Source organism: Dryobates pubescens, chromosome 20 (assembly GCF_014839835.1).
Source record: "Dryobates pubescens isolate bDryPub1 chromosome 20, bDryPub1.pri, whole genome shotgun sequence".
Taxonomy (NCBI): Eukaryota; Metazoa; Chordata; class Aves; order Piciformes; family Picidae; genus Dryobates; species Dryobates pubescens.
In genome coordinates, this window is record NC_071631.1 from 2,651,870 (window position 1) to 2,678,637 (window position 26,768).

General features: G+C 63.5%; 1 protein-coding gene across 4 annotated transcripts; it reads right to left on the minus strand.

Moving 5' to 3' along the window:
- Window positions 1–547: 547 nt before the first annotated feature.
- KCNQ4 (potassium voltage-gated channel subfamily Q member 4) lies at window positions 548–25,392 on the minus strand. Of its 4 annotated transcripts, XM_054170593.1 has the most exons (15): window positions 24,956–25,392; window positions 13,426–13,516; window positions 10,968–11,094; window positions 9,943–10,118; window positions 8,370–8,495; window positions 8,148–8,258; window positions 7,745–7,840; window positions 7,427–7,515; window positions 5,350–5,505; window positions 4,023–4,067; window positions 2,181–2,398; window positions 1,997–2,099; window positions 1,578–1,709; window positions 1,249–1,384; window positions 548–968 (listed from the first exon to the last, which is right to left on the minus strand). In XM_054170593.1, exons 1-15 carry the CDS (start codon window positions 25,267–25,269, stop codon window positions 750–752), a joined length of 2,139 nt encoding a protein of 712 aa, XP_054026568.1. In that variant the 5' UTR covers window positions 25,270–25,392; the 3' UTR covers window positions 548–749. The 4 variants fall into 4 exon arrangements, with proteins under 4 accessions (XP_054026568.1, XP_054026566.1, XP_054026565.1 ...); XM_054170591.1 differs by lacking the exons at window positions 4,023–4,067; window positions 5,350–5,505 and adding an exon at window positions 3,507–3,563; XM_054170590.1 differs by lacking the exon at window positions 4,023–4,067.
- Window positions 25,393–26,768: the final 1,376 nt, after the last annotated feature.

A 26,768-nucleotide genomic window follows, 5' to 3' on the forward strand; every position in this document is an offset into this window, starting at 1 on the left:
TGCCCTGGGAGCATGCACGGGCAGGCAGAAGGCTCTGCTGTGCTTCTGGAGCAGGGAAACAACCCAGGCAGAGGAGAGTGAAGTGTGGGACAGACACCACCACCCTCCCCCCTCCAACCTCACCTGCCTAAAGGGGTCTCCACCACTGCCCTGACCCAGAGATCAAGGCAGGTAAAACCACCCTGGGGGGAAAATCACCCAGGGAGATGGAGCCTTGCATAGCTGGTGGGGACCCCAGACTGGCTCTGGGGGACCAGGTGGGACCCCACTGGGCAGCTGGACACATCCTGAGGACTTGGGGCTCGGGGTATGAGCCAAACTCTGAGGGATGAGGCCAGCCTGGAGCATCCCTGTGTGGCTGGGAAGCACTCAAGCTCCCAGGAGCTGGGGAAGGGAGGAGGTGTCTCACCTCTTGGCAAGGGCAGGAGCATCTCAGGAGCATCCCAGCAGCATGGCCTGGCCATGGCACACCGTCCTGAGCTCCCAGCCCAGCCCCAGGGCAGGCACCCTGAGCTCCCAGCCCCAGGGCAGGCACCCTGAGCTCCCAGCCCAGCCCCAGGGCAGGCACCCTGAGCTCCCAGCCCCAGGGCAGGCACCCTGAGCTCCCAGCCCAGCCCCAGAGCTCCCTGCTGCAGCCATGCCCCAGCAAAGGAAGACTTGGTTCAAGTAAGACCCTGAAGGATGTGGCTGGGCGATGCCACCAGGGCCTGGCACCCAGGGCAGGATCCATCCTGCTCCTCCCACGCTGCTCAGTCCATGTTGGCGCTGGCCGACCTGGAGATGCTGAGGGTCTGGGCAGAGACAGAGATGTCCTCGTGGTCCACGGGGCTGTGGTAGTCAGAGGTGATGTCAGGCTCGCAGGGGGGGACCTGCACGGCGGCCAGGCTGAAGGAGTTGACGGAGCCCTTGCGCAGGCACTGGGAGTAGAGGCCGAGCAGCAGGTCCAGCTTGTGCTCGATGGACTGCACCTGTGGGGGCGGGAGGGGGCGCTGGGCTCAGCACGACCTTCCCCGAGGGCGGGGAGGGGGCCCGAGGGGCCTGGTTCCTCCATCCCGCAGGAGATGGAGGGATGGGTGAGTGGAGGGAGGGAGGGAGGGAAAGAGTGATGCAGGGAGGGAGGGATGCAGGCAGGGAGGGAGGGAGGCAGGCAGGGAGGGATGCAGGCAGGGAGGGATGCAGGCAGGGAGGGAAGGAGGGAGGCAGGCAGGCAGGGAGGGATGGTGACCTGCTGCCTGGGGAGCTCCTGACCTGCCTCTCCACTTTGACCACACGCCCCATCATGCTGAGCTCGTCCACCAGCTCTCCCTCCAGCGCCAGCTTCTCCCCCTTCTCCCTGACCTTCTTGTCAGCAGCGAGGGCTCCCCTGCCCACGATCTGGTCCACGCTGGCAGGGTGGGGAAGGACAGAGCCCATCACTCCAGAGGCCATGGGAGACCACATGGGATGGAGATGAGGCTCTGGAGGCCGCACCAGGGTGGGGATGTGGCTCTGGGGAGGTGTCCTGCCCACCCCCATGAGCCAGCACAGCTCCCAGCGGGCACAGCCCAGAGCCCCTCGCCCCCCTCAGGGCAGCTCACCGCGTCTGCAGGCTCTTGATCCTGCCCAGCATGTCCAGGTGGCCGGCAGAGTACTGCTCAATCACATCCTTGACATCATAGGGGCGCAGGGTCTCCTTGAACTTCCTCTTGGCCACCAGGAACTTGAGGATCCTGCAGGGACAGCCGAGCTGCAGGGCCCTGGGGAGGACTTGGAGGTGCCCAGAGGGTGGTGAGGAGGAGGGGGAGGCATGCAAAGCACAGAGGCCACAACCACTGTCCCCACGGCGTGGGCTGAGCCAGGGCAGGGTTCTCCCACGGGGACAGTGACCCGGAGTCCTCCCTGCCCAGCTTGGCCACCACCAAGGGCTGGACAAGCCACACGCACTCGTCCCCAAGGGCTGCGAGCTGCGGAGGAGCTGGGGCCAGCAGCAGAGCTGCCCGGGAGGGGCCAGTCCCACCTGACAGCCCGGATGAGGCTCTTCACCGCCGGCATGATGTCCTCAAAGCTCAGCTCACAGGGGGAGCTCTTCTCCTCGCCGCCGTCCTCCGGCGGGCACTCGGCTGCGGGCGGGTGGCAGAGACTGAAGCCTGTGCCCTCCAGCACGGGCTCAGAGCCGGTGCCCGGCGGTGCCCAGCACCTACCCTCCAGCGGAGCCCTCGGCCTGAGCCTGAGGGAGGCTCTGAAGCGAGTGCGGTCGTTGAAGCTCCAGCTCTTCTGCACCTTGCTGGGGCTGGGGGCCTCGGGGAGCTCCTCGGTGCTGGGGGAGCGGTGCAGGGGGGGCCCCAGGTGCTGCCTGCCACGGCTGCCCTGCCGCTGGCAGCTGCCCAGCCGCATCCGCTCCTTGATGCCCATCTTGCTGCTGCGGGGAGAGCGGGGGGGGGCAGCCTCAGGGGCAGCGTGGGGTGGGCACAGGGAACGCACACACGGTGCCCATCGTGCTGGGCATGAGGAGAGGGGTGGCCGTGCTGAGCTCACAGAGAGCCCCTGGCACGCAGTGGGCAGCAGCCCGTGTGCCAGCCGGGCCAGGAGAAGGGGGCACTGTGTGCCCCTGGCAGGAGCAGCTCTGGGGTTGCTCCTTTCAATGCCTTTATATATCCCCTTGGGAGCAGAGAAAGGAGACAGACAGACAGACAGACACGGACAGAGTGGGCAGAGCTGGGCACACAGTGGCAGGGAGAACACACAGCAGAGCTCCAGACCCTTGGTCCTGCAGGGACCCCATCCCTGCTGGCACCCAGCCAGTCCCCTTCCTGCTCCTGCAGGCTGCACCCCCTGATCCAGGCTCTGCCCCAGTGGGTGAGCAGAGCACCCCCCTCCTACCCCACACCCTGCTCTGCTGGGGGGTTACAACAGGCATCGTTTATGTAGGACCTACACAAACCCACCCCTTGTGCTGGGGGACCACAAGAACGGCCTGGGACATGCAAGGAGGCCAAGCAGAGGAAGCCAAAGGTGCAGATCAAGCCCCACAGCCCTGCACAACAGGAGATCTCCAGGGCCAGGGGTGCCAGGGCAAGGCAGGGGTACAGGCAGGGCAGCACTGGGCTCCCAGTTCCTCCCCATGCAGGTCACTGGGGAGCTGGCCCCGGGCAGGCAGGGCTGCAGCAAAGCCCTGCAGCTGGTGGCAGGGATGGGAAGAGCTGTGTCCCAGGGGAGCAGGCTGCAGGACAGAGCTGGGATGGGGTTTATCCCATGCCACTGGGGTGCCCATTTGCTGGGGCAGGACTCGGCGAGCCCAGCACAGCCTGGGCTCATCTGTGCTGCGTGGAGGGGGAAACTGAGGCAGGGCTTGGTGGGGGACAATCAGCTCAGCAGCAGGCCATGCAGAGACTTCCCCCCCAGCCCCCCCAAAGCCCTGCAGAAGGGTCACCCCCTTCAAGCCTCTACCTTCCTCTGCCTCACCCCCCAGACCCCTTTCACCCCTCAGGCAGGCAGCCAGGATGGGCAGGGCAGGCAGGACATGGTACCTCCGTCTCCATGTGCCCCACGTCCTCAAGAGCCTCCTCTTACCACTAAGGATGGGGCTGGAGGGTCAGGGCAGAGACACAGGAGAAAACAAGAGTCAGCCCACGGCCAGGAGGGTCACCATGTGCCCAGCCCCCTGGGCATGGCTCTGCCCCAATGCGAGGGCACAGGCTCCCTGCCCGCCGCGGGTGAGCATCTCCTGCTGCACCGTGGGGCCTCCATCTACCTCTGGAGGCCAGAAGCAAGAGGCAAGTGGTTTGTGTAGGTCCTACATAAACACCTAACACCAGCCCTGCTGGGGGAAGCCCAGTTCCTCAGCAGTGGGGCTGTGCCAAGGAGAGGCGTGGGGATGGCACCGTGGGGATGGCGCCGTGGGGATGGCGCCGTGGGGAGGGGATGGCACCCACGGTGCCAAGCAGCAGAACAGAGACCACCCTGCAAACATGGCCAGGGCTCTGCAGCCCCCCAGCCCCCTGCCTGTTTGCTGTGGCCTGGCCACCACCCAGGGTGAACATTACCTGAGGCGTAAGCACTTGTGGGGCTCCACGTCCTCCTCCTTCCAGCTTGGGGGGTGGGGGAGTGGGGGGCACAGAAGGTTTGGGGGGGAGGTTGGAAGGGATGGAGAGGAGGAAGGTGAGCAGGAGAAGGGAGGAGAGAGAGAAGATGAGATGTTATGAGAGGTGATGCTCGTGGAGGGGATGGGGGGAGTGTGAAGCTCAGCCCACCCCTGGGTGGGATGGCTTGGGGGTGCAGCTCCTCCCCTTGTCAGCTCCTAGCTCCTCACCAAGCCCAGACTGGAGCTGCTGCAGCCAGGAGCCCCCCAGGCCCATACTCACCTCGGGGCTGTCACAGGGAGCAGGTCCCCCTTGGCTCTGTGCCTGCAGTGGGGCAGCCACAGCCCCATGGCACATCCCAATGCTGTGCCACCCCCCTGCAGCTCCATGTCTGCCATCAGAGGGGAAACTGAGGCACAAAGCCCTAGATCAGCAGCACTGCCTCTCCCCACCTAACCCTGATGCTGAGCTGGGGCCCTGGGTGGCAGCTGTGGTCCCTGGGCTGCTCTTTGGCCAGAAGGGGAGATTCAGGTTGGACATCAGGAAGAAATTCTTCCCAGGGAGGGTGGGGAGGCACTGGCACAGGCTGCCCAGAGCAGCTGGGGATGCCTCCTCCCTGGAGGTGTTCCAGACCAGGCTGGACGGGGTCTTGAGCAACCTGGGCTGGTGGGAGGTGGCCCTGCCCATGGCAGGGGGGTTGCAACTGGATGAGCTTTAAGGTCCTTTCCAACCCAACCCATGCTGTGATTCTCTGAGGTGACCAGGGACAGGCTGCAGAGCAGTCACTGCCAGCAGCATGGCAGCTCCAAACCCTCTTGCCTCTTCTTGTTGGCACTGGGGCAGCTGCTGCTCCCTACTGCTGTGGGCACAGGAAGCCTTCCTTGGACAGGGTTTTGCTCCTCTCCTGGCTCTGCAGCAGGGCCACCCAGCCCCAAGAGGCTCACAGCACTGCCTCTGCAGAGCCACTCCCAGCCTGCACAAGGTCCTGGTGCTGTGGCCACGTGGAACAGGGCAGCAAGGTGGAGCTGAGCCTTGCAAGAGGCTTCACAACAGCCCAGGGTCTGTTGGCAGGGACCAAACAGAGCTGGGAGCCAGGAGTGATGCCAGCAGCCAGCAACAGAGCAGGATGGGTGCCCTGGCACCAGGCTGGGCAGGGAGTGGGGTCAGGGGCTGCTCCTCTAGGCCCAGTCTGACGGTGATGGGCACCAGGGTGGCATCGCAGGAGGACACAGAGGAGGAGAGAGAGCAGAGAGGAGGGAGAAGGTGAGGCTGTGGGGCTGCACCCTCCTACCTTTCCCCTGAACAAGCAGCAGGCATGAGGCTTTTCTGGCCAGGGGTGAAGGAGTGGTAAGGTGGTGGGGCTCCATCAGGCAATTTTTTCACCTCTGGATTCCTAAATCCTCCGTTGTGGGCTCGATGCCAATGCTCAAACATTGGGACCAGCTCTCTGAGGTTGGGGGTAAATGAAAACAGGGAGAAATTAAACTTTCCAAAGCAAACCAGATGAGCAAACCAAGGCTGAGCACAGCCAGGTCCTCCTCTGGGAGAACCAGAGTGAAGAAAGGAGCAAAACCAGAGCAAAGCTAAGAGCAAAACCAGAGCAGAAAAGGAGCAAACAAGCAAAACTAAGAACAAAACCAGAGCAAACCAAGGGGCAAAGCCAAGAGCAAACCAAGGGGCAAAACCAAGAGCAAAACCAGAGCAAACCAAGGGGCAAAGCCAAGAGCAAACCAAAGGGGCAAAGCCCAGAGCAAACCAGGGGGCAAAGCCAAGAGCAAACCAAAGGGGCAAAGCCAAGAGCAAACCAAGGGGCAAAACCAAGAGCAAACCAAAGGGGCAAAGCCAAGAGCAAACCAAGGGGCAAAGCCAAGAGCAAAACCAGAGCAAACCAAGGGGCAAAGCCCAGAGCAAACCAAAGGGGCAAAGCCAAGAGCAAACCAAGGGGCAAAACCAAGAGCAAAACCAGAGCAAACCAAGGGGCAAAGCCCAGAGCAAACCAAAGGGGCAAAGCCAAGAGCAAACCAAAGGGGCAAACCAGGGGCAAAACCAAGAGCAAAACCAGAGCAAACCAGGGGGCAAAGCCCAGAGCAAACCCAGAGCAAACCAAAGGGGCAAAACCAGAGCAAACCAAAGGGGCAAACCAAGAGCAAACCAAAGGGGCAAAACCAAGAGCAAACCAAAGGGGCAAAACCAAGAGCAAAACCAGAGCAAGCCAAAGAGCAAAAGAGTAAACAAGGGGCAAAGCAGGAGCAAAAGTGGAGCAAACCCAGAGTGAACAAAGAGCAAAAGTGGAGCAAAAGCAGAGCAACCAAGGAACAAATCCAGGAGTAAACCCAGGAGCAAACCCAGGAGCCAACAGCAGCTTCCTTTCAAAGGAGAGTTTCCTAGCAGCTCCAGGTGGTGCTGCCCACACCTGAGGTGATGCTGATGGAGGAGGTGCTGTGGAAAGGTCCCACAGGAGCTGACCATGGGCCAAGGGGTGGGACCTGCGCTGGGAGGGACGGAACAGGCAGGGGACAGACAGGACCAGCACCCTTGCCGTGGCATGGGGACATGGGGACCTGCCACTATCTGATCTGGGGATCTGGGCACCGCTGGAGCAGCCAGGAGGGGACTGCTCTGATCAGCAGGGAGCTTGGCACTGTGATGCCCACACTGGGAGAGCCTGGCATCGTGCTCAGCAGCAGTGCATGGGAGGCTGGAGCTGGGACCAGAGGGATGCACTGCTCAGAGCCCTGTCCTTGGTAACATACAGAGTGAAACAGAACCATGGATGTGTCACTGCAAAGGGACAAATGGCACATGGCTGGATTGGGCAGGAGGGGAGGGCTCAGGCATGGGCACAGCATGCCAGACCCTGGTGTGGTGTGATGGGAACATGCCAGGCATCAGGAAAAGCTTTGGAGATCTTCAATCCACCTATGGTGGCAACATCCTAGGGGCCATAGGAGGGAAGAACATGGCAGGAATGGGGCATGGGGCTCCCTGCTGAACAGCCCCAGGTCCATCCACTCTGCCACCACACTCAGGACCAGCTCCCATCCAGCTGCAGCTTCATTGGCCCAGCCACGAGGTCCCCACAGCCGGTGGCACCATCCTCTTCCCTGGGGCACTGCTGGAGGAAGGCTGTGGATGGGGTGAGAGGGGACAGGGTGGGATGGGTGCTGTGGCAATGGTGAAGATGAAGGAGGGTGCTGGACATTTCCACAGGTGCTGTGCTGAGGCTCCAGAGTCCCAAGGTGTCTGTACTGCTCCGTGCCACCAAACCCTCAGCAGCTCCACATGGCCCCTCAGGCCTGCCCAGGTCGTTTATCAGCTCAGGTGCCCCCCTGAGAGCCCCCCCCAGCCCTCACCCACTCCTTGCCTACCTGAAAGAGGGCAGCAGGCTGTCATAGTAACACCAGGTGGCAGTCAGGTATGCCCTGCTGGCATCTGTCGAGTAGAGACGCCAGGCAGCCTGCAGGGGAGAGCCCAGGGGCACCAGGCTCAGCTGGGCACCAGGCTCAGCCAGACCCCCACCCCCCACTGCAGCCCCTCGGGCACCACGGGCAGAAGCCAGCCCAAAGGAGCCAGATGTGAGGTCAGGCATTTGGGTCCTGCCTGCAGCAGGGAAGGACAGGAAGAAGGGATGGAGGAGAGAGAGGAGCAGCCCTGGGACGGGGCAGGAGGTGCCGGCCCTGCCCTACCTGGATCAGGTTGGCCGCTGGGGTCCGTCTCTTCTCGAAGTGCTTCTGCCGGTGCTGCTCCTGCACCTTGAGGGCAAAGCCAGAGCCCAGGATGCCCTGAGGACAACGAAGAGATGGAGTCCGCGGGTGCTGGCCATGCCACCACCGGCAGAGACAGGAACCCTCCCACCAGAGGGCTGGAGCTGGGCCCTTTCTCCCCAGTTTCCGCAGGGCGGGAGGCGCAGGGACCCTCTCCCTGCCCCTACTCCGCAGCCACCACCTCCGGAGGCGTTGGAGGACCGCTCGGCCGCGGCACCCTGGGGCGTGGTTTGGTGGCCACGGTGGTGTGGGGCTGCGGGTCGGCCGGGATGACCTCAGAGGGCTCCCCCACCCAAACCACGCCCTGTGATCCCGGGAGACTCACGGCGGGCAGCGCGAAGAAGGAGATGCCGAGCAGGGCGAAGCCAGCTGCCAGCATCCGTCCCAGCCAGGTCTGCGGCGTCTTGTCCCCGTAGCCGATGGTGGTGAGGGTGACCTGCCCGGGGCCAGAGCAGGGGGAAGCCTGGAGGGAGCTCCCCCTCCACGGCATCGTCCCACCCCTCCTTGTCCCCTCCCGGGGCCGGGGGGCCGCGGCGGCCGAGCTTACCGTGCCCCACCAGAGGGAGTCGGCGTAGGTGGCGAACTGGAGGTTGGCATCCTTCTCTGCCAGGTAGACGAGGAAGGAGGAGAAGATGAGCACCAGGAAACCGATGTACCAGGCGGTGATGAGCTCCTGGAGGGGCAGAGGCGGGGGTGAGAGTGGCTCTAGAAGGGGGATGGGGGCTGAATCGTGCCAGGACTTGGGACGCTGTAGTGGGTTGATAATCCTCCCCTCCCACCCCGGAGCAGCTCAGCTGGAAGCAGAGGAAGCTGCGTTTACAAGCAGAACTGCAATGAGTACCTACAAAATAGACAATGTTTACAATCAATACACAGCACAAGCAACACCCTGCTCAAAGGCCAGGGGAGCTGCTGATAGCTTCTCCCTTCCCTGCCTCCTCCCCTACCCCCTGCACACAAAAGGGCTAAGAGAAAGAAGCAGAGAGAGATGTCAGAACTTAGCCAAAACAATGCAGTCAGAGAATCAGAGAACTGTTAGGGTTGGAAGGGAGCTCAAGGCTCAGCCAGTTCCAACCCCCTGCCATGGGCAGGGACACCTCACACTGCAGCAGGTTGCTCACAGCCACCTCCAGCATGGCTGCAAACACCTCCAGGGATGAGGCTTCCACCACCTCCCTGGGCAACCTGTGCCACGCTCTCACCACCCTCCTGGGGAACAACTTCTTCCTAACATCCAATCTGAATCTCCCCACTTCTAGTTTTGTTCCATTCCCCCCAGTCCTATCCCTCCCTGACACCTTAAAAAGTCCCTCCCCAGCCATGGTCAAGCAGAAGCCAGTTAGCATCTCCCAGCCCAAGGAGGCGAGAAGAGAGAGCCATTGTGTCCCTAACTACAGCTGTGGTAGTATTAGGCAGCAGCCTCAAGCCCCTGCTGCAGCCTCAAGCCCCCGCTGCAGCCTCAAGCCCCCGCTGCAGCCTCAAGCCCCCGCTGCAGCCTCAAGCCCCCGCTGCAGCCTCAAGCCCCCGCTGCAGCCTCAAGCCACCAGAGAGAAAGGGTGGGGGGCAAGAGGATGGAGCTAGGATCTTCAGTGGTGCCCAGGGGCAGGACAAGGGGCAATGGGCACAAAGGGGAACCCAGTTCACCACAGTTTACCACAGCAGCCTAAAAGCACTGCAGCAGCCTCAAACTACCACAGAAACCTCAAACCTCCAGAGCAGCCTAAAAGCACCACAGCAGCCTCAAACTGCTGCAGCAACCTAAAACTATCGCTGCAGCCTCAAACCTCTGCTGCAGCCTCAAACCTCCACTGCAGCCTAAAGCTACCAGAGAGAAAAGGTAGGGGGCAAGAGGATGGGGCTGGGATCTTCTCAGTGGTGCCCAGGGGCAGGACAAGGGGCAGTGGGCACAAAGGGGGACCCAGTTCTACCACAGCAGCCTAAAACTATCACAGCAGCCTCAAACCATTGCTGCAGCCTAAAGCTACCAGAGAGAAAGGGTAGGGGGCAGGAGGATGCGGCTGGGATCTTCTCAGTGGTGCCCAGGGGCAGGACAAGGAACAGTGGGCACAGAGGGGGACCCAGTTTCACTGCTGCAGCCTGAAGCTGCTGCAGCCTCTCACCTTGCTGTGGGCATAGACGACGGAGCCCAGCAGCTTCCAGGTGCCGCCGCGCCGGTCCATGCGCACCATGCGCAGGATCTGCAGGAAGCGCATGCTGCGCAGCGCCGAGGTGGCCAGGATGTTGCCCTGCGTGCCGGCCGCGATGACGGCCACCGAGGCCACGAAGACGATGAAATCTGAGGGCACCACCACGGAAGAACCGTCAGGGCTGGAAGGGAGCTCAAGGCTCAGCCAGTCCCAGCCCCCCCAGCCACGGCCAGGGACACCTCACACCGCAGCAGGTTGCTCACAGCCACCTCCAGCCTGGCTGCAAACACCCCCAGGGGTGAGGCTTCCACCACCTCCCTGGGCAGCCTGTGCCAGGCTCTCACCACCCTCATGGGGAACAACTTCTTCCTGGCATCCAATCTGAATCTCCCCACTTCTAGTGTTGCTCCATCCCCCCCAGTCCTATCCCTCCCTGGCACCCTCAGAAGTCCTTCCCCAGCTTCAGCCCCCTTCAGGTACTGGAAGGCCACAATGAGGTCTCCTGGGAGCCTTCTCTTCCCCAGACTGAACAGCCCCAACTCCCTCAGTCTGTCCTCATAGCAGAGCAGCTCCAGCCCTCTGCTCCTCCTCATGGCCCTTCCCTGGACACCTTCCAGCACCTCCAGATCCTTCCTGTAACAGAGGCTCCAGATCTGGACACAGAGCTCCAGCTGTGGTCTCACAAGGGAGGTGCAGAGCTGCCCTCGGGGGGGCACCAGCCTCTCGCAGGCACCCACGGGCAGGAGTGATGCAGCCCCCAGATTCCACCCTCCCCCTGCCCCACACCCGAGCCCGGGCATGCGTTGGCAGGGGGGATGCCCGGGGGGGGGGGCGGTGGAGTCACCACCCCTGGAGGTGCCTGCGGGCGTGGCACTTGGGGAGGCGCTCTAGTGGCCGCGGTTGGGGCGGATGAGCTGGGAGGGCTTTTCCAACCCAAACCACTGGATGCTAGCAGCCCTCCCCCCGCCCAGACCCCAGCCCAGACCCCAGCCCAGTACCTATCACGCAGAAGGGTTTCCGGGCGAAGCGGAAGCGCCCGCGCCAGCCCCGGTAGCGGCAGCAGCAGCCCGCAGCCCACACGCGGACGATGTACTCCATGCCGAACACCACGATCATCACAAACTCCTGCCGGGGAGGGGACAAGAGGGCTGTTGAGCCTGGAGAAGAGCAGCCCCAGAGGGCATCTGAGCCACGATCAGCCAGAGAGAAAGGGGGTTGGGGCGGGATAAGAGGCTGGGGCTGGGATCTGCTGAGTGGTGCCCGGCGGCGGTGGGCACAAAGCCGAACCCAGGAGGTTCCATCCAAACAGGAGGGGAAAAAAGCTGCTTTGGGGTGAGGGTGCTGGAGGCCTGGAGCAGGCTGCCCAGAGAGGTTGTGGAGTCTCCTTCTCTGCAGACTTTCAAGACCTGTCTGGACGTGTTGCTGTGTGACCTGCCCCGGGCGACCCTGCTCTGGCAGGGGGGGTCAGAGATTCCTAGAATACCTTGGGTTGGAAGGGACTTTAAAGCTCATCCAGTTCCAACCCCTCTGCCACGGGCACACCTCCCTCTAACCCAGGTTGCTCAAGGCCTCATCCATCCTGCCTTTGAACACCTCCAGGGAAGGGGCATTCAGGATCTCCCTGGGCAACCTGTTCCACTGTCTCCCCACCCTCACTGGGAAGAATTTCTTCCTCATCTCCAGGCTCAATCTCCCCCTCTTCCAATTCAAAGCCTTTGTCCCTCCTCCTGTCACTGCAAGCCCTTATGAAGAGTCCCCTCCCCAGCTCTCCTGTAGCCCCCTTCAGGTACTGGACCCATATGGACATTGCCATCCTGTGTGGCCTGCCCTAGGTGAGCCTGCTTCAGCAGGGGGGTTGGACTGGATGATCTCCAGAAGGTCCCTTCCAGCTCCCATGATCCTATGATGAAAACAAACCAAAAGAGAGGCAGCAGGGTGGGGATGGCAGGATGGGGATGGCAGGATGGGGATGGCAGGATGGGGATGGCAGGATGGGGATGGCAGGATGGGGATGGCAGGATGGGGATGGCAGGGGGCAAATACAGAGGCAGCAGGGGGCAAATACAGAGGCAGCAGGGGGCAAATACAGAGGCAGCAGGGGGCAAATACAGAGGCAGCAGAGTGGGGTGGGGGTGTCAGGAGCAGGATGGCTTTGGCAGGGGGCAAATGCAGAGGCAGCAGAGTGGGGTGGGGGTGTCGGGAGCAGGATGGTTTGGGCAGGGGGCAAATGCAGAGGCAGCAGAGTGGTGTCAGGATGGCAGGAGCAGGATGGTTTGGGCAGGGGGCAAATGCAGAGGCAGCAGAGTGGGGTGGGGGTGTCAGGAGCAGGATGGCTTTGGCAGGGGGCAAATGCAGAGGCAGCAGAGTGGGGTGGGGGTGTCAGGAGCAGGATGGTTTGGGCAGGGGGCAAATGCAGAGGCAGCAGAGTGGGGTGGGGGTGTCAGGAGCAGGATGGCTTTGGCAGGGGGCAAATGCAGAGGCAGCAGAGTGGGGTGGGGGTGTCGGGAGCAGGATGGTGCCGGGGGTGCTCAGCTGGGCCTGGTGGTGCGGCTGGGGCTGAGACGGGCGGCAGGGGGGAGCGGAGCCTCGTCGGGAGCCATCCCAGGGGGATCGCAGGGCAGCGCGCCGGGAGCCGCTGCCATCGAGCCCGTCTGAGCATCCTGCCTCTGCTCCCCGTGCCAAGCTCAGCCCGAGCCGGGTCCTTTTCCTCCGCCGTCAGCATTGTCCTGCTGCCTCGCACACAAACAAGTCCCCGTTCTGCTTACGCGCGGGAAAGTCACAAGGACCTTCCCGATTTAGTCCCCGGCCCTCGGCAGAACTCCAGCGTCAGCCGTTTCTGACAGTTTGGGGGAAAGTTGCCTTTTTTTAGCCCCTCCCGCGCCCTGCCTTTTGTTGTTTGTGGCTTTTCCTCCCCCCACCCCGCCAGGGGTTTGTGCCTCTCCCTGCTGCGGGGAGAGGTCAGACCCCTGAGCCTGAAAGGAGCCCTGGGGGTGAGGTGGGGGTTGGCCTCCTCTCCCTCGTATCAGGTGAGAGGACGAGAGGAAATGGCCTGAAATTGTGCCAGATCAGGAAAGATTTCTTCCCTGCAAGAGTGGTCAGGGACCGGAAGAGGCTGCCCAGGGAGGTGGTGGAGTCCCCATGCCTGGAAGCGATCAAGGAACGTGTGGCCAGGGCGCCTGGGGCCACGGTTTAGTGGCTGTGGCGGTGCTGGGTTGCTGGTTGGACTGGAGGACCCTGGAGGGCTTTGCCAACCCAAACAGTGCCCTGGTTCTCTTGAGCCTCACAGCAGTGAAGCCACCCTGCAGCCCTGCTGGAGCCACTGCCACCCTCAACACCACCGACCAAGAGCGACAGTGGGGCTGGGGAAGGGGTCGGAGAGCCTTTGCCCACGACTGGGGCCAAACCTTTTGGGGTGTAAGGTGGGGAGTCCAGGGGACAGCCCCACTGCTCACTCACCAGGATGAAGAGGCACTGGTTGGCCAACTTCTGGTGCTCCTGGATGGTGGAGAAGACTGACAGCACCAGGCAGCTGAAGACGAGGAGGAATCTGGAACAAGAGCATGTGGGTGAGGCTGCCCACCCCCCACCACCGGGGGTGGCCAAGGGGGGCCCAGCCTGCACTGCTGCCACCCCACCAGCCTGACCCCCCCGGCCGTGGCTGACCCCCCAGCGACACAATTTGTCCCTAGCTGGTGGCACAGAGCAGTTTGGGACCCCCACAAGCAGCTGCCTGTGGGTGCAAAGGCAGAGCTGTGCCCAAATCCTGCCCTCCCCGAGGCTGCCCATGGTGCTGGGATGCCCAGTTCAGGCAGCACCTCCCTGAGCCAGGGCACTGAGCCCACGGCAGGGCCCCTCCACTCCCTCTGCATCCCTCTGGCACACCCAGGATGGGCCCTCTGCCAGCTTTGGGCAGGGCTCAGGGTGGCATGATGCCCCCTAAGCAATGGGCACATCACTGGTCCCCCCCTATGATGGCACCCCTGTGCCAGCCCAGGCTGGTACCACAGCACGACACCAGGCTGCCCCACGTGCACCAAGGAGGAGAACCATGCTCCAGGAGCCATGGGGCTCAGTGCCAGGCTCTGCCAACCTCTGCCCAGGCACAACAACTGCTAGCTGCAGGCAGGGAGGGAGCAGAAAGGGGCCAGGAGCTCTCCCAGCCAGCCCCAGCACCACTGCCACCATGGGGGGACCTGCTGGGGACAGCTGGCCCAGGGGAAGAGTTAAGAGGGAGCTGCTGTGGGGCTGTTTGTCCTGAGGCTGGGCTTGGGCACGGGGGGCACGGGGGGCACTGGCCCATTTAAAATAGGGAGGGGAAAGAACTTCAGCAGCTTCTGGAGCTGGAGAGAATCAAAGTCCCAAAATACCTTTTTTCCCCTGATCCAGCGGTTCTAAAAATGGAAAGCGGAGGGTTTGTGCCACCAGCCCACGTGATGGCAGGCAAAGGGCCACTGCTCTGCCACTGCCCTGCCACTGCCAGCCCTGCCAGGGCACAGGCAGCCCCGTGGCACCCGCTGGGCACCGCGGCCCCCTGGCACCACCGGGAGGCGCCACCAGGACAGCCAGGCCAAGGCCAGCAGTGGGAGTGAGGAGGCCCTGGCAACCCTGTCCCCCAAGCTGGTGGGCACCCATCTTGCCCTCCCAGCACAGTGAGCAATGCCCAAGGGTGGGCAGCTCAGGGAGATGCTGCCTGACACCCACTCAGGAGCACCAAGGGCACCTTCCCCTCTCCTCTTGTTGCTGGGGTGGAGCTTGAGAGCTGAACTGGGTCTGAACTGGGTGCCCAAGGGGTGAGACCAGACCTGTCCCACGCACCTGCCCCAGCACCAGTGGGGAGGCACTGGGAGATGATGCCCTGTGCCCTCTGTGGGACCAGCCATGCCAAGGGGACCTGGCACAGACACTGAGCACTGGGGCGGGGGGAGCCAAGGTCCCCCCAAAGCTGGGCATGACCCAGGGAGATACAAACCCAGCCATGAACCCAGTTTGTGCCACGCAGGGATGGGAGCTCTGCCACTCTGGGCATGGCATGAGGAGGCTACCGAGTGCCCCCTGCCCACAGTGGGGCACAGGATGGGTAGCACCCAACTCAAACCCCAGCCTAGAGGGGACAGGCAGCTCTGCTCTCTGAGACCAGTGAGAGGGGAAACCGGAGCTGGGATGGATGGGCAGGGAGCAGGGAAAGGGCTGGAGCAGGGTAGGGAGAAGGGAGAGCTAGAGTGGCACACACCATGTGCCAGCTGCAGCAGGGAAGGGGCTGGGGGGGTGCCACAGCCCTGCTGCAGAGGGCAAAGCTCCTCTCCCAGGCTCTCCCCATCCCCAAGGCAGAAGCTGGAGCCAGTTCCTTCTCCCTCTGCCTGAGGAACGGAGCCTCCTTCCCCTGCCACAGCAGCTCTGCCCTCAGCGCCCGCGGCAGGGCACGGCCGTCCCCTCGCCCTGCCCGCACCGGTGCCACCAGCAGGTCGCTGGGCTCCCAAGCCCCAGTGCTCCCGGTCCAAGAAGCCGAAGCAGCCCTGGCTGAGCAGCCCAGGGCCAGAGCCCTTCTGCTTTGTGCCTCCTCAGCAATAAAGATTAAAGCATCAGGATTTAGCAGGCAATTACACGGGCAGCGGAGCACAAAGCGGAGGGGAAGGCAGAAATCTTCCAGCCTGCAAAGATTTGTGCCTCTCCCCACCCCCCACCCCAGCCAGCACTCAGGGGGGGTCTCCAGTGCCTGGGCACACGCTGCTCCAACAGGGGCGCTCCATGGGTGGCCCTGCAGCCAGCCAGGGCTCCTCTTGTCACCTGTCCCCACGAGGGCTGGAGCCGCTTGGGAAAGCCGATGATGGAAATCTGCACCCCCGGGGGTGGGAATGCCTCCCACTGTGCTTCCCTCCTCCCCCCCCTTCCCCAAGCATCCCGCAGGATTTGGTGAAGGACAGAGCTATCCGAGGCCCCACGGAGCCAGCTGGGAAAGAAACTTTCTGGGAACACATCACCTGCTAGGAATTAACTCGCAAAGCCTGGGCGGGAGCTGCGTCCTGGCTGCCGGCAGCGCCTAAGCGGCTTAGGGAGAGAGTCAGATGCCTGGAGGCGGCTTGGAGAGCCAGGAACCAGCCCCTTGTGTCCCCCACACCCCGGGGCATCTGCCATGGAAAACGGGAGGGGGCAGGAGCTGGCAGGGGACCTGCCATGGGAAATGGATGGGGCAGCAGCGATGGTGGGGCAGGAGCTGGCGGGAACCTGGCTGCCTCCCTCGGGTCCCAGAGAGGGTCAGATGCCTGAAGGCAGCTTGGAGAGCCAGGAACCAGCCTCTTGCATTCTCCCAGTCCCAGTCATCCGGGGCAGAAGTGCTGCTCTCAGCATCTCTGCCCCACACTGAGGGCTTGGCCAGCTTCTCCATCAAGCACTGCGTGGTGCCAGCGGTGCCAGGCTCACAAATTCAGCTCCCTCCCCACCTGCCAAGCAGTGCCACAAGATTAAAGGGGATCTGCCACGGAAAATGGGATGGGGCAGCGATGGTGGGGCAGGAGCTGGCAGGAACCTGGCTGCCTCCCTGCTCCCTGGGGTCCCAGAGGATGGATGGAGCAGATGCTGTTGTTGCTGAGCTGGTGCATCAGCCCTCCTCAGTGAAACTTCCCATCGCCAGCCCCCTCCCCAAGGGCCTCCTGCTGCTGCCCACACACCTCCCTGCTGGCACATGTCCCTACCTGGCAGCCTGGGCACAGGGATGGGACCCCTCCAGCTGCTCTCAGCGTGGCTGGAGCAAAGCCTGCCTGCAGGAACACTCCTCCCCACAACAATAATGCAAGGCAGGCAGGGGGCCTGGATGGGAGGGGGCAAATCCTTCCCTCCCCCCCATTCATCTTCATTAGAGCAGACTCTGCCATATGCTCACCCTGGCAGCGTGGTGCCAGTGAGGAACAGGTGAGCTGGGAAAGCTGCTGAGCTCAGGGGAAGCTGGGCCAGGATGGTCCTGGCTGCTCAGGAGCAGTGCTGGGCAAGGGGCCACCAGGCAGCACTCAGTGCCAAGCTGAACATCCCTGGGCAGCACCCTGGTGTAGCCTGGGCAGAGCTGTGCCAGCATCCCACAGAACCAGGGAACTGGTGAGGTTGGCAAAGTTTCTAAGCTCACCCAGCCCAACCCTTCTCTAACTCCACCCAGGCTGGGGCTAAGCCATGGCCCTCAGCACCACAGCTCTGCCTCCTTGAAACCCCTCCAGGGATGGGCATTCAACCACCCCCCTGGGCAGCCTGGGCCAGGCTTTGAGAACCCTTCCAGGGGAGAATTTTCTTCTGATGTCCAACCTAACCCTCCCCTGGTGCAGCCTGAGGCCTTTTCCTCTTGCCCTATCACTTGTTCCTTGAGAGAAGTTACTTAAGAGTTGTAGAGAGGCAGAAGGTCTCCCCTCAGCCTCCTCTTCTCCAGGCTAAACACCCCCAGCTCCCTCAGCCCCTCCTCAGAAGCCATCACAACCCCAGCACTGCTGCCAAGCCACTGCCACTAACCCCTGTCCCTCAGCACCACATCCCAGAGCCGATGGGACAGTGATGGGAATGCATCCAGGCATATTTGGAAGCTCTCCAGGGAAGGAGACTCCACAACCTCTGTGGGCAGCCTGCTCCAGGGCTCCAGCACCCTCACACCAAAGAAGGTTCTCCTCCTGTTCAGGTGGAACCTCCTGGGTTCCAGTTTGTGCCCATTGTCCCTGGGCACCACTGACTCAAGAGCCTGGCCCCAGCCTCCTGCCCCCCACCCTTCAGCTATTTGTGACCACTAATAAGATCCCCTCCCAGCCCTCTTCTCCAGGCTAACCTGGAAGAGAGGAGATTGAGACTGGAGATCAGGATGGAATTCTGTCCAGGGAGGGTGGGGAGACCCTGGCACAGGCTGCCCAGGGAGGTTGTGGATGCTCCCTCCCTGAAGCTGCTCAGGGCCAGGCTGGATGAGACCTTGAGCAACCTGGGCTGGTGGGAGGTGTCCCTGCCCATGGCAGGAGGTTGGAAGTGGATGATCTTTAAGGTCCCTTCCAACCCACCCCATTCTGTGGCTCTGCACAGCCCCAGGCCTCCCAGCCTCACAGAGATGCTCCGAGTGCCTTCATCACCCTCGGAGCCTCCAGCCCGGGAGGTTCAGCTCCCCCAGCACCGCCTGCAGCTGCATAAACACCGTGTCCTGCAAATCCCCCATCCCTCAGCCCTTCAGCAGAGGTGGAGCAGGAGGCCTGTCTGCTGCAGGGGCTATAAATAACCGGGCTGTAGTGGCCCTGTTTGTGGCCGTAACCATGGCAGGGTCCGGCCCGCGCCGCGGAGAAGCAGAGCAGCAGCCAGGGCTCCTCCACGGGCACTGCTGCCAGGGCTGGAGCCAGCCCCCAGCCAGCCCCAGCGCGGCACCAGCAACACAAAGCCCAGCACATGCTCAGAACCCAGTCCTGAAGTGGTTCTCAGCACTGGGAGAGTGAAGGTGCTGCTCCCAGAGCCCTCCTTGCCCTAGAGCTGGGGGTGTCAGTGGGGTGAGGCCGGGAGGGGGCTTTCCAGTGCCCTGGCACAGGCTGGGAGCAAGGCTGGGATGAGGAGTTTGTGGGATGCACATCTCCTCCTGCAGCCCTGTGGCATGGAGCTGGCAGCACCCACGGCAGGGACCCAGCAGCGCCCATGGCAGGGACCCGGAAGGGACCCAGCAGTGCCCATGGCAGGGAACTGGCAGCACCCACGGCAGGGATCCAGCAGCACCCATGGCATGGAGCTGGCAGCACCCACGGCAGGGACCCAGCAGTGCCCATGGCATGGAGCTGGCAGCACCCACGGCAGGGACCCAGAAGTGCCCATGGCAGGGAACTGGCAGCGCCCACGGCAGGGACCCAGCGGCGCCCATGGCATGGAGCTGGCAGCGCCCACGGCAGGGACCCAGAAGTGCCCATGGCAGGGAACTGGCAGCACCCACAGCAGGGATCCGGCAGCACCATGGCACGGAGCTGGCAGCACCCACGGCAGGGACCCAGCAGCACCCATGGCATGGAGCTGGCAGCACCCACAGCAGGGACCCAGCGGCGCCCATGGCATGGAGCTGGCAGCGCCCATGGCAGGGATCCAGCAGCGCCCATGGCAGGGACCCGGCAGCGCCCATGGCACGGAGCTGGCAGCACCCACGGCAGGGACCCAGCGGCGCCCATGGCATGGAGCCGGCAGCGCCCCCGGCACCGAGCCGGCAGCAGCTGCTGGCTGCTGCGGGACCTCAGCTGCAGCTGTGTCCCCAGCACCTTTGTGCTTTAAGGAACAGGAGCCAAAGCCTGCAGAGAGCATCACCCAGCACTCATCACCGGCCTGGCACCGGCCCCCTGTGCCCCCCAGCACCCTGGCCCCACAGGGAGCACGGTCACAAGGTTCCTGTGGCCGCTGCCAAGACACTCACACGGAGCTGCCCAGATAGTTTCGCTCTTGAATCATCTGGCAAGGAGCTGCCTTAAGGAGGAGGGGGGGAGCAAAGCAGGCTGCTTGCAGATGCTCCTCCTCTGCCTGGTGGGTCCTGAACCCCAGCAGAGGGATCTGGGCTCTAGGGACTCCACAGGGGACTTTTGGGGCACAGGGACGTGAGTGGTCCCAAGAAGTCAAGGCAGGCTGAGACCCCCAAATGCCTTGCAGAGAGGGCAGCAGCACTCACAGGTCGAGAGGGCAGGTCTGGGTGCTCACTGAGCCCCATTTTGACCCTCACACCCCCAGGCACTGCTGCTTGGAGGGACCAAAGCTGCTCCAGGGTGACCAAGCACGAATGACCTCTGCTCCCCGTGGCACTGAGGCTTTCCCCCACCCTCACTGCCAGGAGCAGCCAGCCTCAGGCATCCCAACTGGCACCTCCTGCTCTGGGCTGGAGGGCCCTGGTGGGAGCTGCAGGAGAGGGGCAAAGAAAAAGGAAAAGGGAGGGGGGGAAAAAGGAAGAAAAAGAATAAAATCAATGGCGAGTTTCAGGTTGCACCAAAGCTGCTTCGGTTTATGCCCTGGTGGCACCACACTGGGCTGGGGAAACTGCTGTGCCTGCTTCTCCTCCTCCCCCTGGCACTGCCCCCACGCCAGCTCCCGTTTCAAGCCTGGGGAAGGTGAATGGGGCCAGCCCCAGCAGCAAATCCCCTGCTCAAAGGACACAGCTCCAGCAGCAGCAGCAGAGCCTCCCCAGCCCTGTCCCTTCAGGCCAGAGCAGCCAGACAGGGAATCACCTCCCCCCAGCCCCCCATTCCCTGCAGGGCATGCCAGTGGCAGCAGGTAAATCCCAGGGTCTTAAGGCAAGAGGTTTTTACCCAGTGGGTGGAGAGCCAGCAGCTGGCTTTGGGGGAAGCTGCTCCCTGCAGCCCCCCTGGCTCTCCAGCCCATCCCCCAGGCAGGCTGTGGAGGGCAGAGGGGATGGAGACAGGCAGTGAGAGGGGGCAGCCTGGCAGAGCCCTGGCACTGCACTGCTGGAGAGGGGCAGTGAGATGGGACAGCCTGGCAGGGCCCTGGCACTGCACTGCTGGAGAGGGGCAGTGAGAGGGGGCAGCCTGGCAGGGCCCTGGCACTGCACTGCTGGAGAGGGGCAGTGAGAGGGGGCAGCCTGGCAGAGCCCTGGCACTCTGCACCAAGGCTGGGATGCCAGAGGCATTGGCAGATCCCTCCTGCCCATCACAGCCCTCTCCTGTAACAGGATCCAGGAGCAGAGAAACTCCAGGACAGTCCAAGCTGTCAGCAGCCTGGTCCTGGGCCAGGAGCTGGCCAGTGCACGGAGAGGACCCAGCTGCTGCCCTGCACCCATGGCACCCTCACCACCCTGCTGCCCAGAGCCAGAGGGGATTCCCCCTGGCTCCAAGGCACCCAGCCAGCCCTGAGCCAGGGAGAACCCATGCCTGGCATCACTCACCCAGTGCCAGGCCTGCCCCAGGGCTCTGCCAGGACCTGCCACCCCTCTGCCCATCCTACCACACAGAGATTGAACACAGCAAGGGCAAAGGTGCCATGGCACAGCCAGCCTGTGCCCAAGGGATGGGCACCCTCTGAGCTCCTCGCCCCAGTGACACCTTCCCAAGGCAAATAAACCCATCTCAGCTCCACAGCACGCAGGGGAGATGCTGCCAAAGAGTGGGCAGGGGAAGGGAGGTGCCCAGCTGGCCCAGCATGGAGCGCAGTGGCTCAGGCAGGGGGCTGCAGGTTGTTACTGGTGCTGCTGGCTCAGTCTTCCCTAATTTGCTGCAGGTCAAACTGTTCTTCATTAAAGCATTCCTCTAGGAAATGGGAAAGTGCTGAGCTGAGCTTCTGGTGCACCCAGCAGTTTCATAACCATCCACACCAGCTCCCAGACCCCAGCTGCCATCCTTGGGGGCAGCAGCACCGAGCCCCTGCCCACCCCCTGGGGCTGGGAGATGGAGAGGAACAGCTTCAGCTGGGAGCTAAGGTGGTGGAGTCTTCTTCTCTGGAGGCTTATCAGAACCTCCCTGGGCAGCCTGGAGGGCAGGCTGGATTGGATGGTCTGCAGAGGTCCCTTCCAACCCCTAGCATTCTGTGATTCAGGTGCAGGAGATCCCTTGGGGGGCAGCCCCCAGGCTGGGCTGGCAGCAGTGCCTATGCCAAGGGCAGAAGCCCAAGGAAGCTGTGCCCAGGAGCAGAGTTCAGCAGCAGCCACACAGCCCAGGAGGCAGGAGCTGGGCAGAACATCCTTCCCTTTGCTCACAGGGAGATGGGGAAGGGAAGTTGTCATTTGCCTCCTGGCTGCAAAGCCTTTGGGCTAAGGCGTTGGTCATGCTCCCAGATTTGCTCTGTAAGCTCCAGGGCTGGAAACTCTCATTTCAAGAGGACAAGGCACAGCTCTGCAAGCCCAGCACATGGGCACCATGAGCACAGATGGGCTGGCCAGCCAACACCACACCCCTCAGCCCTGGCTTTCCACCTGCATGGGCTCCTGCCTCCACACCATCCCCTCCCCACCACTACCAAGGCACAGAAGCTGGCAGGGGGCTGCCAAGTGGCAGCAGAGCCCAACAGCAGCTCCAAGCCCATCTGCAGGCAGCTGCCCAGCACAGCTCCAGGGCAGCCACCAAAGCACCCTGTGAGGAGCAGCAGCACCAGCCCAGCCCAGCCCGGAGTGGGTGCTGGGGACCAGAAGATATTTGGGATCGGTTTGGTGGCAGAGAGAGGCCGAAGCTGTCCAATCACTGCTATCAGCTCAGTCCTGCTCCCTGCTCCCCAGCACTGCACTGCTCAGGGGAGGGCAACTCTCTGCTTCTCAGCTGCTATTTCCATTTTTGCAGCTTCTCAGCCCTGTCTTGGAGCCAGGCTGCTGGGGGGGTGGGAAGTGTGACTCAGAGGATGGGTCCTGTGACCAACACTGGTCCAGCTTTGAGTCAACTTGGGCCATGGGCTTCATCTGCCCCATACCTCAGTTCCTCCCTTCCCCCCCAAAAAAAACAGGAGTAAGACCTTCCTCCTCTGTTGTGTGAAACAGTTCTCAGCTCTTGAGGCACACAAATGATTCCCCAGAGCATCAATCCCCAGCACTGCTGCAGGAGAGAGAAAGAGCAAACCAAAACCACCTTCCAGCATCCCTGGAGGGGTTTCAGAGCTGTGGAGCAGCGGTGCTGAGGGCCATGCTTTAGTGGTGGCCTGGCAGGGCTGGGTTCAGGGTTGGACTGGATGATCTGAAAGGCCTTTCCCAACCCAAACGATTCTGTGCTCCTAGGAAGAAGCCAGAAGGAAGCAACATCCACAGGGAAGAGCTGTCCACTCCTGGCACCCTCTGTGGCATCTTCCCACAGGCTTGGAGAGGGGTCCCTGGCAGGCCTGGCTTGCCCTGCAGCACACCTCAGCCCTGAAACTAAGTCAGCACAGGAACAGAAACCCTCCCCAGCCCACCAAATGCTGAAGATGTTCTGCTCCTGCTGCTGCCACCCCATCAGCTCCATCCTCACCGGGTGAGCCAACCAGAGCCCCATTCCTCCTTGGCAGAGCTGTGCCACCAGCCCTGCTCCTCTTGTCCAGGCGAGGCAAAGCCACCAGGAGGTGGTGAAAACTAGAAGCTGGGCACAGTTGGGGTGGCAGAGGAGGGACCCAGAGCTTGGGGAGCTCTGTGAGGGGAGCTGCTTGGGTCTGATGGGGTTATTTCCAGGGCAAAACCTGCACAGGTTGGGAGGAAGAACTGGTGGAGGACATCTGGGCACACACAGGAGCTGGCAGGGACACCCAGGAGGGGGACTCTGAGGGGCTGCAAAGTGCCAGCAGAGCCCAACAGCAGCTCCAACCCCCTCACCACCCATCTGCAGGCAGGTGCCCAGCGCAGCTCAGGGGCTGCATCTTGCCTGTGAGGCGAGCAGGAGGATGCCTCCACCAGCAAGCCCAATCCCTCTCTGCTAGCAGGAGGTTTTGGCTGCTGCTGTCATGAATTCCCTGCAGGAAAAGCTCTTTGGAGGGTGGGATTTGCAGGGCAGTTGGCGCTGCCCGGGCCGCACACTGCGGAGGAGTTGCAGCCGTTACAAATGGGCCCCAGGCTCCTCTCCTTGGCTCCCCGGGGAGCTCAGGTGCCCTCTTCTCCGGTGACAAATTCATCCTGCCAGCTCGTTGTGCTAACTTAGGCAAGAGCCTCTTCCCTGCCTCTTAACGAGCTGCGGCTCACACCCTGCTAACGACCCAGCGCCGGGGAGCCGAGGGAGAGGCATTCTGGGGGGGCTCCTGCGCTCAGAGAGGGGCTGCGCCCAGGCGCGGTGCTCACGCCTGGCACACACCGAGCACACAGCTGGTAGAGAGGGAAACCACCACCTCCTTCACCGCGGCTGTGGCTGGGCGGGCAGCAGCGGTGTCCCAGAAGTGCAGCCGGAGCAGAGTGAGGGTCTTGGGATGGGACATGAAGCTTCTGCCCCTCCCCACATCCCAGCTCAGCAGCCGGAGCAGAGTGAGGGTCCTGGGATGGGACATGGAGCCTCTGCCCCTCCCCACATCTCAGCTCAGCAGCTGGAGCAGAGTGAGGGTCCTGGGATGGGACATGGAGCCTCTGCCCCTCCCCACATCCCAGCTCTGCAGCCCCGTTGCAGCATCTCCAAGGGGATGAATTTGTTACTCAGCCCTGAGCTGAACAACTACGTCTTGGAGAAGCTCCTGCTCTGTGAAAGCCACCGGCTGCCCAGGGCTCCCCGTGAGGAAGAGCTGGAGCAGCCCCACACCGCCAGGGCATCGGTGTGGAGGCAGGGCAGGGAGCAGAGCTGCTCCTGGGAGCATCTCGGGCTCCAGAGGGATGTTTTGGTGCAGCTGTGACCCGGGAATGGGCACAGCTCTCGGGGTGCAGCTTGCAGGGACAACAACTCCCCCTCCCCAGCTGGGCACAGCCGCGGGGATACCAGGCTGGCACTTCCGCTCTCTGCCGGCACTACTACAGGTACGCAGCGGGGCAGAGTCGCAGGTCCCATCCAGACCTGTCCTGTCACCCCTCCAGGGGACTCCCTGCCCTTGAGGGTCCCCATGACAGCAAAAGGGACAGCGACGGAGCAGGACGGTGACCTCCCCCCCGGCTCTGTGCGGGCGCCACCGGGAATGGCCTCACTGCACCGGGACAACCCCGGACACCAAGCCCCATCCCTCGGGGACACGGTCACCACCTCGCACCGGAGCCAGCGGCACGAATCCGCTGCTGGGCACAGCCCCCGGGGCTCCCCCGGGGTCCCCACTCGCCACTCCCGGACACGCCGGTGCCGGAGCTCCCCCAGCGCGCTGCTCTCATCGCGACCAGGACCGTTACCGGCGGCAGGAACGGGCACCGGCGGCGCGTCCCCCTTAGCAAACACTCGCGGAGAAACTTCTCCGGTGAAGCCTGGGGGTCGAGCTCGGACCAGCGGCTGCCCCGCAGCTCCCCGGGTGGGCACCGATAGCGTCCGGTCCCCCGCCGCCCTACCGGCAACCACTTTCTCCGGTCCTCCCGGGCTCAAGCCCTGAGTAACGGGATGCTACACACCGGCAGCCCCCCCCCCCCCCCCGCCGCCCGCCCGCCGCCCCCGGTACTCACATGAAGGCGTGGTAGACGAAGGCCCAGCCGCGGGGCCGCTCCAGCACGTTGTACAGACAGTTCTGCAGCCGCCGGCGGCAGCACCGCGGGGCCCCGGCGGGGCGGGGGGTGGCCCCGGGGCGCGGTCCCGCCAGCAGCCCCCGGTGGCGGCGGGACGGAGGCGGCGAAGGAGGAGCGGGGGGAGAAGGAGGAGGAGAGGGAGTCCCCCGGGACGGCGGAGGGGGGTTCCTTGCCGTGCCCTCGGTTCTCACCGCCGTCAGAGCCGCCGCTGCTCCCCGCCGCTCCCCGCCGCCCGCCGCCGCCGCCCCGGCCATGGCGGACCGGCCCCGTTCAGGGCACCGCCGCCCGCTTCATGGCCCCCGCCGCCCCGTCCCAGGGGCTGGCACCGCCGGGGTTGGCGCTGCCGGGACCACCGCCGCTCCCGCCCCGCTCGCCTGCTCCTGCTCCGCAGCAGCCTCCGGGCAGCCCGGGACCCGCCGAATCGCCGCCACCTGCCTTTAGCCGCCCGCCGCCGCCGGGCCCGCCCCCCCCGCTCCCCCCCCCCCCGCCCCGGGGCTGGCCCGCCCCGCCGTACCTGGCCCCCGCCCCCGGGGCTCCGGTGCAATGGGGAAGGAAGGAATAGGCAAAGGGAAAGAGAGCATCTGGGTCCTCCCCGGCCCGGCTGCGGGGACCCTTCCCCACGGGGGTCTGGGGGATCCCCTGGGGCCTGCAGCACCGGGCAGAGAGAACCCTGCCCGCGGGGAGCGTCCCGCCGGAGAGCATCCCGAACCACGGGGTGTGGAGCATCCCGAACCAGGGGTGTGCAGCATCCCGAACCACGGGGTGTGCAGCATCCCGAACCACGGGGTGTGCAGCATCCCGAACCACGGGGTGTGGAGCATCCCGAACCACGGGGTGTGGAGCGTCCCGAACCACGGGGTGTGCAGCATCCCGAACCACGGGGTGTGGAGCGTCCCGAACCACGGGGTGTGCAGCATCCCGAACCACGGGGTGTGCAGCGTCCCGAACCACGGGGTGTGGAGCATCCCGAACCAGGGGGTGTGCAGCATCCCGAACCACGGGGTGTGCAGCATCCCGAACCAGGGGTGTGCAGCATCCCGAACCACGGGGTGTGCAGCGTCCCGAAGCACGGGGTGTGGAGCATCCCGAACCACGGGGTGTGCAGCATCCCGAACCACGGGGTGTGCAGCATCCCGAACCACGGGGTGTGGAGCATCCCGAACCAGGGGTGTGCAGCGTCCCGAACCACGGGGTGTGCAGCATCCCGAACCACGGTTGTGCAGCATCCCGAACCACGGGGTGTGCAGCGTCCCGAACCACGGTTGTGCAGCATCCCGAACCACGGGGTGTGCAGCATCCTGAACCACGGGGTGTGCAGCATCCTGCCGGTGAGCATCCCAGACCGTGGGGAGTGGAGCATCCCAAGCCGTGGGGTGCAGGGCAAACCAAGCCACGGGGAGTGGAGCATCCCACCAGTGAGCATCCCAAGCCATGGGATGTGCAGCATCCCATCAGCAAGCATCCCCAAACCACAGATAGCTCTCGAGGGAGCATCTCTGGAGTGAGTGTCCCTGGCCACCAGGCATGGAGCATCCCAGATACCAGCTTCCCAAGCCAGCCAGCATCAAACCCATCAGGCTGGTTGGCAGTGAGCCCCCACACCCCCCATGCAAGGGCATCCCTCCCGCCTCACCTTTGCTCTGGGTTCAGGAGTTGCTGGAAGTTTAGAGGGACACCAAATACCTCCAGGCTGCTCAGGAAGGGAAGGTGACATGCTCGTTCTCCCGCTTCCAGGCCAGGAGCCTGTTTTCCC

Coding starts and splice junctions, on each gene's coding strand:
- KCNQ4 (XM_054170593.1), bottom strand. CDS start 25,269: ATGGCCGGGGCGGCGGCGGCGGGCGGCGGGGAGCGGCGGGGAGCAGCG. Junction 5,506..7,426: donor AGCCTGCTGCCCTCTTTCAG/GTAGGCAAGGAG, acceptor CCCCAACCTCAG/AGAGCTGGTCCCAATGTTTG. Junction 969..1,248: donor TGGTCAAAGTGGAGAGGCAG/GTCAGGAGCTCC, acceptor CCGCCCCCACAG/GTGCAGTCCATCGAGCACAA.